Source organism: Pongo pygmaeus, chromosome 17 (genome assembly GCF_028885625.2).
Source record: "Pongo pygmaeus isolate AG05252 chromosome 17, NHGRI_mPonPyg2-v2.0_pri, whole genome shotgun sequence".
NCBI classification, from domain to species: domain Eukaryota; kingdom Metazoa; phylum Chordata; class Mammalia; order Primates; family Hominidae; genus Pongo; species Pongo pygmaeus.
Window position 1 is genome coordinate 68,012,244 of NC_072390.2, and position 16,740 is coordinate 68,028,983.

Consider the following 16,740-nt stretch of genomic DNA (forward strand, 5'->3'; position numbering starts at 1 on the left):
TAACACTGTCATTGTTCCTTTTTTAAAAGAAGTTCTTTACTCAGAAACAAATGATGCACTCCTAATAGATAAACATCCTTTTATTGTATGTCTTCATGGAGTCTACTCTTTTTTAGACAAACACTAGTGCTAACCACATTAGGGCTGATCTTTAACTATAATTTAAGCAACAGTCCCTACCCCTCTTTAAAATAAACATTTTTATATATTGTAGAATAATTTTACATTTACATGAAAATTATAATAATATAGCAGAGCTCCTATATACCCTTTACCCAGTTTTCCACTGTTAACGTCTCACATGACTGTGTATTTCAAAACTAAGAAATCGACATTGCCATATTACCGTGAACTACACTCCAGTCTTTATTTGGGTTTCATTAGGTTTTCCGTTAATATCATTTTTCTGTCTCAGAATCCAATCAAGGGAACCTCCTTGCATTTATTTGTGATGTCTTCCCAGGCTCCTTTTTCTGTAACAGCTTCTATCTTTCCCTTTTTTTCTTGACCTTCACTGTCTTGAAGAGGATTGGTCAGGTATCTCAATCTGGGTATATCCAAAGTTGTTTTCATCATTTAGACTGGTATTGTTTTTGGAAAGAATACCACAGAGGGGAAGTGTACTTCTTGCCACATAATATCAAGGATACATGACAGCCACATGACATCACTGAGGATAACTTTTACCACTCACTAAGTGGTGGCTGAGTTGGCCAGGGTTTTACTCTGAAATTAATATTTTTTCATCTCCATACTCTTTTCTTTGGAAGCAAGCATATCAATCTAGCCCACTCCCCAGCCTCCTCACCTCTTTTTTTAATGGCTGCAATCAACTCTATGAGTAAGGTCTAACATGATTGTACCACATTCTGTGTTAATTATCTAATACAACTCTAGATAGTTAAGAAGGCATTATAGCCAGTGTGCTGACAGCTGTATAGCAGTGCCTCCTCCTTTTGAGAATACAGGTTGATTGCCCGGAAAGAGTTTAAGAATAAAACTCTTACGGCCTCCAGATTTCCTATCCCTTACCTCTACCCAAAAGAATTAGACACCAGAACAGATAGTTTACATGTTTGGCTCATGACATAGCTGGATGGCAGAGAGGGGTGAAGTCACCTCTGGTTCATCTTGAGGATTTTTGTCTTATTTTCTAGTCATCCCTTAGTGAATTTCTTTAGATATCATGTTATGGTTTGTGTTCAGACCCTAGAGCAGCAGGAAACCAGAGACCAGAGTGATTTAGGTTTTGTAACTCTATCTTCATGCTTATTGCAAAGTAGCTGCAGAATCCCAAACTACATGTTACAGTTAGTAATTTTAAAATGTTTCAGGAAGCATGGCATCAAGTTGTGAACTTTACACAGGTAATTTTTTTCTTCTGTCAAAATATTTACTTATGAATGTGTTATATAATTTACTTTTTGCTTTAAGTAGCCACAGGTGTGAGAATGATTGTTTCCATCCCATTTGAAGCTTAACAAATTTTCACACTTTGAAGGTGAAGGCCACAGTGTTTTGTATTCTTATGTTGACATTTATTATAGTGAAATAATTATCTTTGGTGGAATTAATAATTACTTGGAGGATGAAATTACAATAGAATATTCAAAGATATTGAAATGAAAGGTACATATACTGATCCTTTCTATTATCATCTTTTCTAACTGTAGCTTACTTACCACCTTCTTCTCTTTGAATAGTTTGATATGTAACAGCTCTGCATATTAGGAATGTTAATGCTTTTAATAATATGGAAAATTTCTCAGATTGTCATTCATATTTCTATCTCCCTATTATGTTTCCTCATGTAGAAGTTTTTGTTTCAATACAGTCATATTTATCAATATTTCTTTTCATGGGTTCTGGTTTTTACATTTTCTTAGAACTGCCTTCCCATTTCAATAGTGTATTAGTCTGTTCTCATGCTGCCAATAAAGACATACTTGAGACTGGGTACTTTATAAAGGAAAGAGGTTTAATTGACTCACAGTTCCACCTGGTTGGAGAGGCCTGGCAATCATGATGGAAGAGCACGGGACATCTTACATGGCGGCAGGCAAGAGAGAGCTTGTGCAAAGGAATTCCCCCTTATAAAACTGCAAAGCGGGGCTTTGCAGTCCTTAGTGTTGCAGAAATTAAGTGCTGTGACTTGCTGAGGGCTTTGAAGGCTCTTGGTCTGTGTTAACCTAAATTTCTATGAGATAGATAGGATGAGAGGGGAGATAGGTAGAAGCAGGGTGGTAAGAATGGTGAGTGTGGGGAGAAGAGGGATCAGATCTCATGAGACTTATTCAGTATCATGAAAACAGCATGAGAAAGACCTGTCCCCATGATTCAATTGCCTCCCTCCCATGACACATGGGAATTGTGGGAGCTACAATTCAAGATGAGATTTGGGTGGGGACACAGCCAAACCATATCAAATAGCCAATATCTATTCACTTCTGAATTTCCAATATATAGTAAGGTGGTGAAATATTCAAGTCAGGGGCTGGTGCCATTTGTTTTCCTTTATATTTTGAGACTGTACGTAACTGAACTCAAGGTACTTTATGGGCATTATCCACTGTATTTGTGTCTTGATGATCATGTGGGAGAAGAGGGGAGTTTTTTTACAATGTTTTAAGTTTGGAAGAAATTCAGGAACAGGAGATAATATAGTAAGGTCATATCATCAGATTTTATTGCTTTTATCCCTTAATTCTCATCTTTTTCTCTATTATGCTATCTTTAGAACCAGGGTGCTATATGGTCTGAGTGTTTGTGTCCCTCTAAAATTCATGTTGAAACTTAATCCCCATTGTGGTGGTATTAAGTGGTGGGGCCTTTTGGGAGGTGATTAAGCTGTGAGGGCTCTGCTTTTTTTTTTTTTTTTTTTTTTTTTGAGACCGACTCTCACTCTGTCGCCCAGGCTGGAGTGCAGTGGCGCGATCTCAGCTCACTGCAAGCTCCGGCTCCCGGGTTCTCGCCATTCTCCTGCCTCAGCCTCCCGAGTAGCTGGGACTACAGGCGCCTGCCACCACGCCTCGCTAATTTTTTGTATTTTTAGTAGAGACAGGGTTTCACAGTGTTAGCTAGGACAGTCTCGATCTCCTGGCCTTGTGAGCCGCTCACCTCGGCCTCCCAAAGTGCTGGGATTACAGGCATGAGCCACCACACCCAGCCGAGGGCTCTGCTTTTATGAGTGGGATTCATGTCCTAAAATGCACTGAAGGGAGCTGTCTTGCCCCTTCTACCTTATGAAGACGCAGCAACAGGTGTCATCTATGAAGCCTTTTCCAGACATCGACTCTGACGGTGCCTTAATCTTGGACTTCCTAGCCTCCAGAATTGTGAGAAATATATTGCTGCTGTTGATAGATTACCCAGTCTAGGATATTATTATAGCAGCCCAGGTGGACTAAGATGCAGCTATTACTTTCGGAACTGGATAGTGAATCTGTCATTTAATTCCAAATTCTGTCCCAAATTTGGATGAATTGTCTTCAAAGAAAAAACAAGGGAGAAGAAGAGAGAAAGAAATAAATAGAAAAAGAAGAAGGAAAATAGAGAGATGGAAGCTATTGTTGCTTCATAGCATGATAGAGCCTTAGTGGTGATTTTAGGGACTGATGTACCTGCACCTAGAAGGTATTTAACCAGCTGCTAACTGGAAGAGAATATAGTCCTTTGTACTGCTATAACAAAATACCACAGACTGGGCCAGGCACAGTGGCTCACGGCTGTAATCCTGGCACTTTGGGAGGCTGAGATGGATGGGTCACTTGAGACCAGGAGTTTGACCAGCCTGGCCAACATGATGAAACCTCATCTCTACTAAAAATGCAAAAATTAGCTGGGCATGGTGGCACACACCGGTAATCCCAGCTCCTTGGGAGGCTGAGTCTTGAACCTGGGAGGCAGAGGTTGCAGTGAGCCAAAATCATGCCACTGTACTCTAGCGTGGGTGACAGAACAAGACTGTGTCTTCAAAAAATAAAAATAAAATAAAACATCACAGACTGGGTGATTTATGAAAAACAGAAATTTATTTCTTACAGTTCTGGAGGCTGGGAGCACAAGGTGAAAGCATCAGCAGGTGTGGTTGTCTGGTGAGGGCTGCTGTCTGCTTCTGGGATGGCACCTTGTGGCTGCATCCTCCATGGAGCAGGAAGTTGGTGTCCTCACATGATACAAGGAATGGAAGGGGCAAAAACTGGGGCAAACTGTTTGTCAAGTCCTTTTATAAGAGCAATGGATCCTATTTATGAGGGCACAGCCCTGATGACTCAATCACATCTGAAAGGCCATACATCCCAATACTGTTGCATTGGAGATTAAATTTCAACCTGAAGGGTATAGGGACAAAAACACTCAACTCATAGCAAGCCTTGTCTACAAAGCCAATTCTATAATTCTTTTTACTTTATTCAAGAAAAAAAAGGTCACTGATCATACATACCACTTACATCTTTACGAGAATTAGTAAACATGGGAATACCTGCCAAGCATATGCTTTGCCTCAGCTACAATAGCAACAAGGAATTAAACTTAAAATAGATACATTTGTTATGGTGGACGAACATCTGTATCCTATGTTTTAGTATTCCACATGTGCTGTTTTTTAGTTTGAATTAATAGATATATTGATCAACCATAATTCAAATCAATATAGATCTTTAGGTAAATAATACATTTAATGATTTTTTAAAATTAAACAAGACTTTTAAAAAGACCCATCTTTTCTGGAGGAATTAATATTGTTCTATTTAGAGTGACCAGGGGGAATACTGACTTTGATGCACAGCTACAATTTATGATTATATAATGTGTTTATTAATCATCTCTGGTGGTTATTGTTTTTATTGTCCTACTTTATAGATTTAAAATGTGAGTACTAGGTTCAGGTCAATATGCCTCTTCTATGGTTGATAGCTTAGATATCATTTTTTTCACTGCAATACATAAAGAAAAAGAATGAGCTACATGAGTGATGACTCAGCTGTGGTTGCAAGTACTACATGCTCACCATCCTCCTTCTCAGAAAGAGGACTAGAATAGAAGTAGTAGGGCCTTTTTCTTTCTCTCTCTCTCAGAAATATAGAGGCCCAGATGGTCAAACCTAAAAACAAAAAGGAATCTAAGGAAACATGCTTCGTATACATATTATGCCCCCTTTTGTTTTGCAGGGACTTCATAACAGTGGCATAATACTCTACGTCTATAAACTTAATTGGAATAACTAATAATTTATCTTAGTTTTATACCCTCTTTTATTTGCTTCTTTTTTATTTCCCTTTAATTTGTTTCCGTGGGTATAATATTTAGGGATGGGTAGCAAGGGGTTAGAGCCAAATGCACTGCACACAAATGCTTAATAAACCTCCATGCCATACACAGCCAGTACATTCTTGGCCTGTGGTGCCACCTCACACACCTGTTATTATCCTGTCTATCTGAAACATAGTGTTTAGTGAACCTGTCATTCTGCAACTCTGATTCTCAGATAATTTTTTTTAGACTGAAATGAACATATCCTAGAAATGAGCATTTCCACAGCTATCCTGACACCATATCCTTGAGTAAATTATTTTAAAATTTATTGTAAGTCCTATAGGGAGAGTTGGAAGCTTGCCATCAAGTATGATTGGAGCCATTTTAATGAGTTGCCTAGTATCCTACAATGGTAAAAGGAGCTCTTAAAATGACCTGCATTACTAAAGAGAGTAGCTTAAACCTTTAGCTCTTCTTACTTAAGTTGTATTATCTTCCATGTATCTTTACTTGAGTCCCTCACTGGAAACATTTAGTTGTTTAATACATACATACAAAACTAAACTCCCTAGCATTGATAAAAGTATTTTTTTCCTTAACAACACAACTTGTCAGCTATTTTACTTTAGTAGTGTCTCATAACCAAAGGAAATTACAAGGAGAAAGCACTGCTTCTTAAAGCCTGACATACTGATCTATATCAGCAATGCATGTGTTCTTTAGACGTTCTTCACCGGCAGAGGACAGGATTGCCTGCCAGCCTGGGACAAAGCACCATATGGCTGGGATGAGGGGAAGGATGGTGATGCACATGAAGGGCGGGAGGGGAGCTGTCACAGCCTGTCAGTCTTTATCCCCAGAGGAAACTCTGGTGACAAGGGAGTGACTGAAATGGCACGTTTGGGGTCTCTGGGCATGGAGAATGGATAAACAATGACTGGGAATTCAATGACATAAACTCAAGGGAAAGGGTAGAAACAAAGCGAGCTGCAATTGGGTAGAAGCATAACTCTCCTGTAGTTGGGGAAAGATGCCAGGAAGAGACATTGATGAGAAAGATGATTAAAGGTAGCCTCACAAAGCCTTGGAATAGTGACAGATGGAAAGGGTGCAATGATTAGTAAGAAAATACAAAGAGAAAAAAGAGACCCGAAATGAAATAAACTCTTACAGGAGCAGAAATATGGGACAATAAAATTTTTAAAAAAGAAAATGAATGATGGATTTTTCTCTGCAACCTGAAAAGTTAAGTAGAGAAGGATGTTGAAGTGGCGACGTACTTTCTTTCCACAGAAGAAGCACTCTTGTCCTCAACTTACTTGATCTACCAGACTCAAAACTAGCTCAAAACTTCCCAACGCCTTTTTTTTTTTTTTTTTTTTTCCTAGACAAAGTCTCGCTCTGTTGCCCAGGCTGGAGTGCAGTGGCATGATCTCGGCTCACTGCAACCTCCACCTCCTGGGTTCAAGCAATTCTCTGCCTCAGCCCCCTGAGTAGCTGGGATTACAGGCACCCACCACCACGCCCGGCTAGTTTTGGTATTTTTAGTAGAGATGGGGTTTCACCATCTTGGCCAGGCTAGTCTTGAACTCCTGACCTCGTGATCCACCGGCCTCAGCCTCCCAAAGTGCTGGGATTACAGGAGTGAGCCACACGCCCCGCCTCCCAAAGCCTTTCTATGAGAGTTCCTACATCTCCAGACAGCCATTAAGAAACTGGACCAGCAGAAATAGGCTTTCTGCTCTCAAGATCTAAAGATAGACAAATAACAATAACAGCAGCCATTTATTGAATGCAAATCATATGCTAGGTATGGTGAGCAGCCCTTAGACTCCACTTCTCATGATCACTTAACAACTCTCTAAACTAAATATTTTGTATCCACTTTTAATGTGGAAATTAAGGCCCAGAGAGGCTAAATACCTTTCTAAATAACACATTCACAGAGTTTGGGAGTAGGGAGCAAGGTTCATACCATTTAATTGCAGTTTGCTAGTCAAATCTATTTATTTACATACATGATGCCCTAGCCACCTCTCCAAGCTGCCTGTGGTACTTGCTGCATCTTCATAAACTCTTTAAAAGACACTTTCCTAGATAAGCAATTTGGAAATAAAGAAATTATTAAAAGCATATGATGTATGCTTTTACATACCTACAATGTGCAGATTTGAGCATAAAGCCTTTAGTTGCTCATGTATTGGTTGGCCAGTTTATCAGATAATATTTTTCTCCTCCTTTTGTCTGAAAAGAGCTCAAACTCTGAGAGCTATAGTTATCGCTGCTGAGATGAAAATACTTCCCAGAATTTGTTTCTCAGTTTATCTCTTTGTGTGGCCATAAGAAATCCTTTTTAGCATACAACTTTTATTTGGCCATGCTCTTTGATATACGATTCTGGGATAAGAATCACACTTTCTATAACGGACCCTAGGTCCCCTTCTGGATACAAGGTCAGCCCAAACCAAATTCTCAAGCTTCCTTTTTGCTTCTTAATGAAAGCATTATTTCCCTTAGGAAGCATCCTTATATGAACACACCTACTTTGTTTGGCACAATGTAGAAAGCTTGCCACCAGGACTTCCTCTAGGGATCAAGGCTGACAAACTGTGACAGAGCAGGCTGTGATATATTTACCCTTCTCCATTTGGTTCAAAATAAAATGTTCTCACCCAAAACCTGCATTTCCTTAGAACCTTCCTCTGAGCTTGGTTTTTCATTCTACTTTGTAATTTATCTGCAAATTAATAATAATGAACATAACTACTTGGCAGTAATGCTCAGTCTTCTCCCAGTGCATATTCTCAAGCAACCACTGTACACAGTTCTGAAAAGGAGTTTTCCAGCCAAAGTCTTAACATAATCTCACAAATTTGCAAAGCCTTCCATTTAGCTGGACCCTGCAATAATTTAATGCATACCTGTGATACCGCTAACATACACTGTGATAATGATGGGGGATTAAAGTGATAAACAGTTTAGACTTGGTTCCTTCTTTCACAGAGCATACAATTTGTAATAGGATAACAACAATAACAAAAATGACCAGATTGTTGGAGTCCAGGGAAGTGCCCTGACAGTAGAGTTTGTCTTGTCCTGATCCTGTGAACACCCAGGTAGAGGAGCCTAAGCCAGGCTGGAGATCAGTGAGGTGACACTCTAACTGAAACCTGAAGGGGGCCCCCACGTCAGAGCAGCAAAGCAATTGGAGGAAGGTATTCCAGCTCAGTTTGCAGCACACAAAAGTAGCAGAGGTGAAAGCATGAGGTCTTCATGGAATTGAGCAAGTTCAGCATGGAGAACGGAGAGGTAGCGAGGAGGCTGTTCTGAAAGTAAAGCCTTTGCACACTCCTGAAACCTAGCTCTGCACTCTCAGAGACCCTCAACTGTATCTTTCAGGCTTAGATCCTTCAGGCCCTGTCATGCTGAAGACAACTGAGAAAGTATAGCTGGTATGGAAGGAGTAATGTTGGAGGTGGCAGCAAATGCATCCTGGAGGGTGAAGCCAAGCTGAGTAGGGGGTATGACCAAGCTGGTTTTCCCTCTGGGATTTGAAAATGGATTGAACAGCTTCTCACCCAGTGCCTTGCACAAAGTATGTCTTCAGTTAACATTGAATGGATTAATAATTGGATGCATAAATTCATTTTATCAAAGAGTACATACAAGGTGTGATTCAATTTCATAGCACTATTACTATGATAATTAATGTACAAATTAAATAGGTATCTGGAAACAATAGAAATCATTTAGTGAGGTGATGTGTTCTAATGTCTAAATAACTTTTCTACCCAAACTCTAGAATGGAACTCATTTGTAAGTAAGTGACTGTCTCTAATTTTTCAATAGTCTTACACGGGTACACCTTGATTGAGTCCTCAAATTAATTTCCTGTTCTCTGAGGTCAAAACTCAAGGCTTAAAAACAAATTATTATTAGCTTCATGTGTACCAGTAGGAACATGATAATATTCCATCAATATTCATTATTCATTTTTATCTAAAATATACCTACCCAATACATTATTTTATGTGTGTGAGATAATGCATTGTCAATAAACTAGATTTTACCATTTCACAATGTATATATGCCTCAAGGTATCATATTATACAGAATAAAAGCATACAATGTTATCTGGAAATTAAAAAACAAATAAATAAATGACTAATGTGATTTTATGGAGTACATTAACTTTCGTCTCATATTAAGATAAAAAATGGTTTCAAATAACCATTTTATAAAATCTACATTTCTTACTTTTTCTGAAGTTCTTAATCTACTACCGCAAAAGTCATGATTCTTTCCATTTTGAAAATAATGTAACATTTTAGAAAAAAATATTATTCATTATAAGTTTTAATTATACGTAGCCATGCTTCTTTTTTTTGATAATTTTGTGAAATAACATTATGAACTGTAAAAACTTAACTATCATTTAGGTTTATCCACTTCTTCACTTAGACAATAAAAAGCTAGGGTTTGGTGTCAAGGGAACAACAAGGAAAAAAAATCAAAAGGAGAAATAATAGTTGTTTGCTCTTAGGAAAATTAAGTGTTTCAGTTATTTCACTGATAATATCTAGTTACATATTATTTTTATTAAATGGTGAAGATGCAGACTAATAAAGAAGATGCAGCTAATAAAGCAGCTAGTTGATTTGGTGGCCACATTTGTAATATTTTAGTGAGCAACATGGGGAATGAAACAAGGAAATAGGTCTGTTGGCTTGTTTGAGGTTTAATGTAAATTAAACATTTTTGTTGTTATGAGTACCCTTATCTTTCATATACATCATGGGGAATGAAGCTAGTGGACTATCAATAAGCTTAGATAAAAATTCATGTTCATAAACACTGTATAATAACATGTGACAGAAAAAGTCTTCGGTATCTAGAAAAATTGAAGCTTTATTTAAAAAATTAATCCAATGGCATCATTGTTACCAAGGCTACTGCAGGGGACCTAAACAAAATGTTATGATATTTTGGCTTCAAAACTATATATATTTGGCTTTTCATTATCTATAAAAATTATCACCCTTTCCTGGATTTGGCTATTATTAAAAAATTTTTAAAGATGTTCTTAAAAGAAAAAAAAGACTGTCATTATAGTGTGGCAAATTCACCTCCTCTTCTCCACGACAACAGATAAAGAAGCTGTAGCTATGGCAACAGTAATGGGCCAGAGAGATTAGGGCCAGACTGGAGATTAGGCCTCCAAGAGCAAAGAAAAGAAGTCCTGATTGGTTCTTTATTGAGACCTTATTTGAAGGCAAGTTACTGTTGAGAGAAAGCATGGAGGATTAGTAAGAACAAAATTAATTCCCCTGTATAAGATAAGAAGCCATTCCTTTGTTAAAACTGTGTTCCTCCCTTTTAATATAACGCCTGTTTAAACTGAGGTAAAGAGTCCGTGATTAATTCTATGCTGAGCTTTGTGCCATCTGAGTCTAGACCAGCTCTGTGAGAAGACACTCCCTGAAGCCTAAGGAGAAAAGAGGGAGGAGCAACTGCTTGCTTGCCATTGCCCCTTGCCCTCCTCTCTGGCACTCCCTGGGTGGGTGGAGATGCCAATTGGTTTGTGATGTTGACGTCATGTAGGAGTGAGATGCTCTTGGAGGAAAAAGATTGGAAAACTTCCCTCTTGTTCGTATAAAACTTATTTGTCTAACTTCTTGAAAATTCCAAAAAGCTTTCACCAAGTTATAATTAATTATATGTTTAAAAATATGTTTCTCAAAAATATAGTAAGGATCTCATTTTTTAATAACTGGTTAGTTATAGAGGTATTACATTTTGAGTAAATGTGCTATCTATAATTACAGATTGATATACTGATGAAGAAGGGATTTGTTATTTTTTAAATAATAAATTTATAGGAATGAGAATGTTTGGCCTGATGCTATGAATTTTTTTAAAAGGATTTTGCCTCATTTACTTCTGAACGTGTAGCGCTCACACACACTTCAACTGACAGCCTGTGAGAGCGCCACACCCTGGCCAACGTGAGATACTCACCTTCTTTAAAGTGGCCTCTGATAGAATTTTTTCAGGCTCTATTTTAATGTGTATTTCTTGCATTATTTGTCAAGTTGAACCCCACTTTTCAATAAGATGATTTATTATTTTAAATATTTTAAAACATGCTTTTTAATATTACGTTACTTGGTTTTTATATATTTTCCAAATACTTTCAGTCTTTCCACAGGAAACAACACCTTAACTAAACCAAGAGGGAAAGTAGGAGTTATGCAGATGAGTGCAAGGGGCTTGTTAAGGTGTGGGATCTGCTTCTGTGAAGGCCCTAGACAATTGCAGGGGGCTCAGCATGAGAACTTGCTTAATGTAGAAGCATCAAGAAGCCAAGGAGCTTCCACATAAGCACCATGAGAACAATGGCTTTGTCTGTTGTTCCCCACTCTCTCTTCTGCATGGGCAAGAAGGACAGGTGATCTGAGCTGTTTGAATATTTGCTGAGTGAGTAGAGCTACTGAAAGTTGCTAACTGTGCACCTCTGCAAGCCTCTGCCCGAAGGTATTTTCTGTCTTGCTGTAGGAACACACTAGGCCATTGTTTAGGAAAGGCAAATCCACCGGAATCACCCTCAACAAATGATGGAGAAGGAGTAGATAGATAAATACCCCTATCTGCTACCCTGAGGGATGAATAACTCCGAGGCATGTCCTATACTGACTCCCAGAGTCCCCGATGGGATTGCCCTTCCATTTCCCACAGGAATAACCATATAGATAACCCACTCTTCAGATAGGTCCCTCCCTGCCCTGTCTCACTTCCTGACTCCCTGCAGTGTTTTTGGGATCATCTCCCAAATGTAGTAATTATACAAAAGTCCTTTTCTGAAGCACTGTTTATGGAGAAAGCCACCCAAGACCCATGTTCAGCAGAAGTCAGGCCAGCAAGCTAATTAAGAAGTTTGAAGCTTGCCCTGAAGAGGATGTGTGGAGGAAAAATAAGTAGTAGAGTGACATGACTGGATTTATATTTTTATAAGCTCATTCTGGATGCTGCGCAGAGAATATATTTGAGGAAGGTGAGTTTAAGGAAGGCAGAGGAGCTCGGGTACACTTGTGGTAATTCCAGTGAGAGAGTACGGTGGTGTCAATGCAAGTGTGGCAGTGGAAATGCAATAGTGTGGGTAGATTAATGACACGTTCAGGAGTGGGGACCCCTAGCATGCGGTGAGTGAAGGAGAGTCAGGAATCAAGGATGGGCTTTGGGTTTCCGGGCTGCACAGCTGAGAGGACAACTTGAATATCACCCAGGAGGAGAAGCAGGCTGAGGGGGAGGGAGAGAATAAATTCACTGCAGTGTGTTAGTCTCAGCTGCCTGTGATGTGTGGAAGTAAAGGTTTTTGTCAAGAAGCTTAATATCACCCATATTTTTGAGAGAGATACTCCATCCCCAGGCATCAATCTTTTCCCCTCCCTCACCACTCTGCTATAAAAGATTGACTAACTCACTGCCACTCTTCCATTTATTTCAAATACTGTACTGATCTAGAGAGCAAGGCGAAATTTTATCTACAAAGAAATAGTCAAAGAGTCTATGGAGTCAGAAATAACTTTTAATACTTTTTTTTTTTTGCCATTCTTTAAAACCTCTCTTTCTCTGTATAGCTAGCAAGAATTGTATATCGATAATGTTTCTGGAACCATTAGAAAATGGGGTATTTCCACTACCCAGATGAATTTTTCTAGCTAGCAGAAGTTTAACTCATGGCAGTGATACCACTCAGCCAGTCCCTATACAAAGTGAATGCAAAAATGAAGACTGACTTTGATAAAGACTAGGGCAAATGGACTACAAAAGCCGGTTTGAAGATTTTACATCCGCAAATGGGTACCTGTGATTTGTGGCTAGAGATCACCTGTCGAGATGAAACATGTATTCCCTAGACTTGAGAACTTTAACAAACATGAAGAAAACAGAGTTAGCACAGCTGAATTATGAATTCACACACACCCAAGCAGACACACAATACAAAATACACATGCACATATGTAATAGAAAACCCTCTCTTACATATTATTAATTCCCCCAATGTGGGAATTAATGTGAAAAGACAGTTTTTTAATTCTGAATAATTCAGAGTTGTTCTTATGAACAAGTCCATGAAAATTGCTTCTACTTTTTGTTAACTTTCATCAAATTTTCATTTCTGCTCTTAATTTCCTATGGTCTTAAAAAATACATAAATAAACTACTTCAAATTGTTTCCAAACAGGCTGGGAGAGGTGGCTCTCGCCAGTAATCCCAGTACTTTGGAAGGCCAAGACAGGTGGATCATCTGAAGTCAGGAGATCAAGACCAGCCTGGCCAACATACTGAAACCCTGTCTCTACCAAAAATACAAAAATTAGCCGGGTGTGGTGGTGTGTGCCTGTAATCCCAGCTACTCAGGAGGCTGAGGGAGAAAAAAAATTGTATCAGAATAGTGTAAACATGTAGACAGATACTGACAGCAATAAGGTTTTGTGATAACTTTTTGGTTACCTGAAGCATTTATGAATACAGGTAAGTCCGTGGCTATGTTATAGAATATTGAGGTCTCCATTGGTTTGACTTCCAAATTAGTGCTTTATTAAACTTGGTGTCAGTGTATGTACACCTACTTGGGCTGTATCTTTTCTATTATGAAACGTATTTTAACTATGAAATGAATATTTTAAAGAATCACCTTGGGGCCAGGCATGGTGGCTCATGCCTGTAATCTCCAGGACTTTGGGAGGCTGAGGTGGGTGGATCACTTGAGGTCAGGAGTTCAACACAGCCTGGCCAACATGGCAAAACCCCATCTTTACTAAAAATACAAAAATTAGCCAGACATGGGGTCGCGTGCCTGTAATCCCAGCTACTCGGAAGCCTGAAGCAGGAGAATCACTTGAACCTGGAGACAGAGGTTTCAGTGAGCCAAGATCGCGCCAGTGCACTCCAGCCTGGGTTGCAGAGCGAGACCCCATGTCAACCAAAAAAAAAAAAAAAAAAAAAAAAAAGAATCAACTTGGTTACCATTTTTTTTAATACATAGGAAGAGTTTTATAATATGTGATTTTTCTTTGTCAGAAATCATGTGGTCTTACTGTATATTAAAACTATATGATCACATTTTTTTCTACAGTAATAACTGCCCCCAACCTTGTAAAATCCTGGAGATGATGGCCCTCCTAGCACTTCTTAGAACTCTTAAAAATGCCAATAGGTTATCTTTGACAAATAGTTACTGTAAATTTAGTTTTATATTTAGTATATCTGGAGTTTGTTTATCTTCTGAATTGTAATACCGTCTTTTACTTCAAATATAGATACATGTGTTTATTCATTTATTCATTTATCCATATTCTTACTTTTTCAACCTCTGCTTCATTCCAGAACAATTCAGGGAAATATTAATTACTTAAAATAATTTATCTGTTACCAAGGACATTTTCTATTGTCAGTTAAAGTCATGAGAGGTGTAATCCTTTTACAATATTGAATCATATTATCCACAGTTCTGAAGTAAGGTCTTTCTAGAACTCAAATGCTTGTTAAAAATTCACATTGCCAAATTTCTCTTCCCTTTTCTTTCCTGAGCAGACTTTTTTTTCCCTTATTGTCATAGATCCCATGGGTAATAGAAATCGGACATTTAAGCAGTGGAATTGTATACATGTCATTAGCCACACTTTAAAACCCAAAAAATACAAATATACCTTTTATTCCATTTACCGTGTGCATTCCCTTGGTTTTCTTCCTTGCTTTAGAATCAAGGTGACTATAACATGGAGATGCTTGCTAATAGGTTGGCTCTGCCTTCCTACCCAATTCTTACCTATGGCACCGACACTTCTGATAGCCTCCTCTTCTTTCTCCTTAGCTATCCCAAGCTCCAGTGTCCTCCCTTCGGCTCCCAGAGACGTTGTCCCTGTCTTGGTTTCCAGCCGATTTGTCCGTCTCAGCTGGCGCCCACCTGCAGAAGCGAAAGGGAACATTCAAACTTTCACGGTCTTTTTCTCCAGAGAAGGTGACAACAGGTAGGTGATGCTACCAATAAAATTCAGCTTAATCCGTCATCTCTTTAAGTCAATATGGTCGGGTAATGGCAGGAGGAGATCTTGGGCAGGAACTTTGGAGAGGCTGTGAAATCTCTACTATGTCGTTCACTCATTCCCCAGTGGAGATGTGCACTTTTAAAAAGCAGTGTTGTTGACACAGTCTAATGAAATTATTTGTATAAAAAATCCTTGAAAAAGGTAAGAATATATTATGTCAATTTTTTATTTCTTTGGTTTTCAGAGTCATAAACAGAGAACAGAATTAGGCTGTATATTAGTAGAACAGTGTATAAAAGCTCTACTGTGGCTAGCTTGTAATCCCATTTCTGTCATTGACATCACATGAGCTCAAAAAAACCACATGACTTCTCTGAGCCTCATTTTCCTCTTTAATAAGGAGGAATTAATAATACCTACCTTAAAATGTACAATAAAGTGTATAATAGGATTGTTTGTAACACAAAAGACAAATGCGTGAGGTGATGGATGCCCCATTTACCCTGATGTGATTATGGCACATTGCATGCCTGTATCAAAATACATCATGTATCCCATGAATATGTACATCTATTATATCCCCATAAAAATTAAAAGTTTTATAAAAACTAAAAAAAAAAAAAATTTTAAATAATACTTACCTTGCAAGGCTTTGGCTAGCATTAAATTAATTTGCATATATAAACGTCATATCAGTGTCCAGTACTTGGTAGAAGTTGTTATTGTGGATATTACTATTGACTAAGCAAAAGTGAGCTGTACATATCTGGTTTCAAGATTACAATCCATTGCATTTTTTTTCTCAACATTTTCCCCTTAAGATATTTCACCATCTTATGACTTTGAAATTTGATGTTTAGGTCTGAGGTAAATGCTGGATAAGTTCCACATCAGGAGAAGCAGGAATTCATGTCCTAGGGTTCTAGTCCCTCAAATTTGTGAGTGCTGTAAACATGTGGTGATCTTTAGCATTCGAAAGGAGACATATACATTGGATAAACCAAAGTGTTATTTAGTTCAAAATGGGACAATCTGGTGCTCAGGTGGTGCAATACAGCTCCTCACCTGCTGGGTCTCAAAATGCTCTCCTTTCTAGTTGGCAGCAAGTTCAAGTTTAGCCTTTTAAAGTTTCTGTTATCTTTTACAAATTGACCTTACTTTAAAATGAAAGGAAAGAGGCTGGGCAAGGTGACTCATGCCTGTAATCCCAGCACTTTGGCAGGCTAAGGCAGGTGGCTCACCTGAGGTCAGGAGTTCAAGACCAGCCTGACCAACATGGTGAAACCCCGTCTCTTCTAAAAATACAAAAAAATTAGCTGGGCATGGTGGCACACACCTGTCATCCTAGCCACTCAGGAGGATGAGGCAGGAGAATTGCTTGATCATGGGAAGTGGAGGTTGAAGTGAGCCAAGATTGTGCCACTGCACTCCA

At 38.6% G+C, this 16,740-nt stretch overlaps 1 protein-coding gene across 5 annotated transcripts in view; it reads left to right on the top strand.

Annotated features, from left to right (window-relative positions):
• DCC (DCC netrin 1 receptor) overlaps nucleotides 1-16,740 on the top strand; it is a 1,213,980-nt gene that overhangs the window by 808,897 nt on the left and 388,343 nt on the right. For all 5 annotated transcript variants that reach the window (XM_063653694.1, XM_054461350.2, XM_063653695.1 and 2 more), the window contains exon 8: nucleotides 15,134-15,290. In XM_063653694.1, the coding sequence (XP_063509764.1) occupies nucleotides 15,134-15,290 (157 nt within the window). The remainder of the gene's footprint in view (nucleotides 1-15,133; nucleotides 15,291-16,740) is intronic.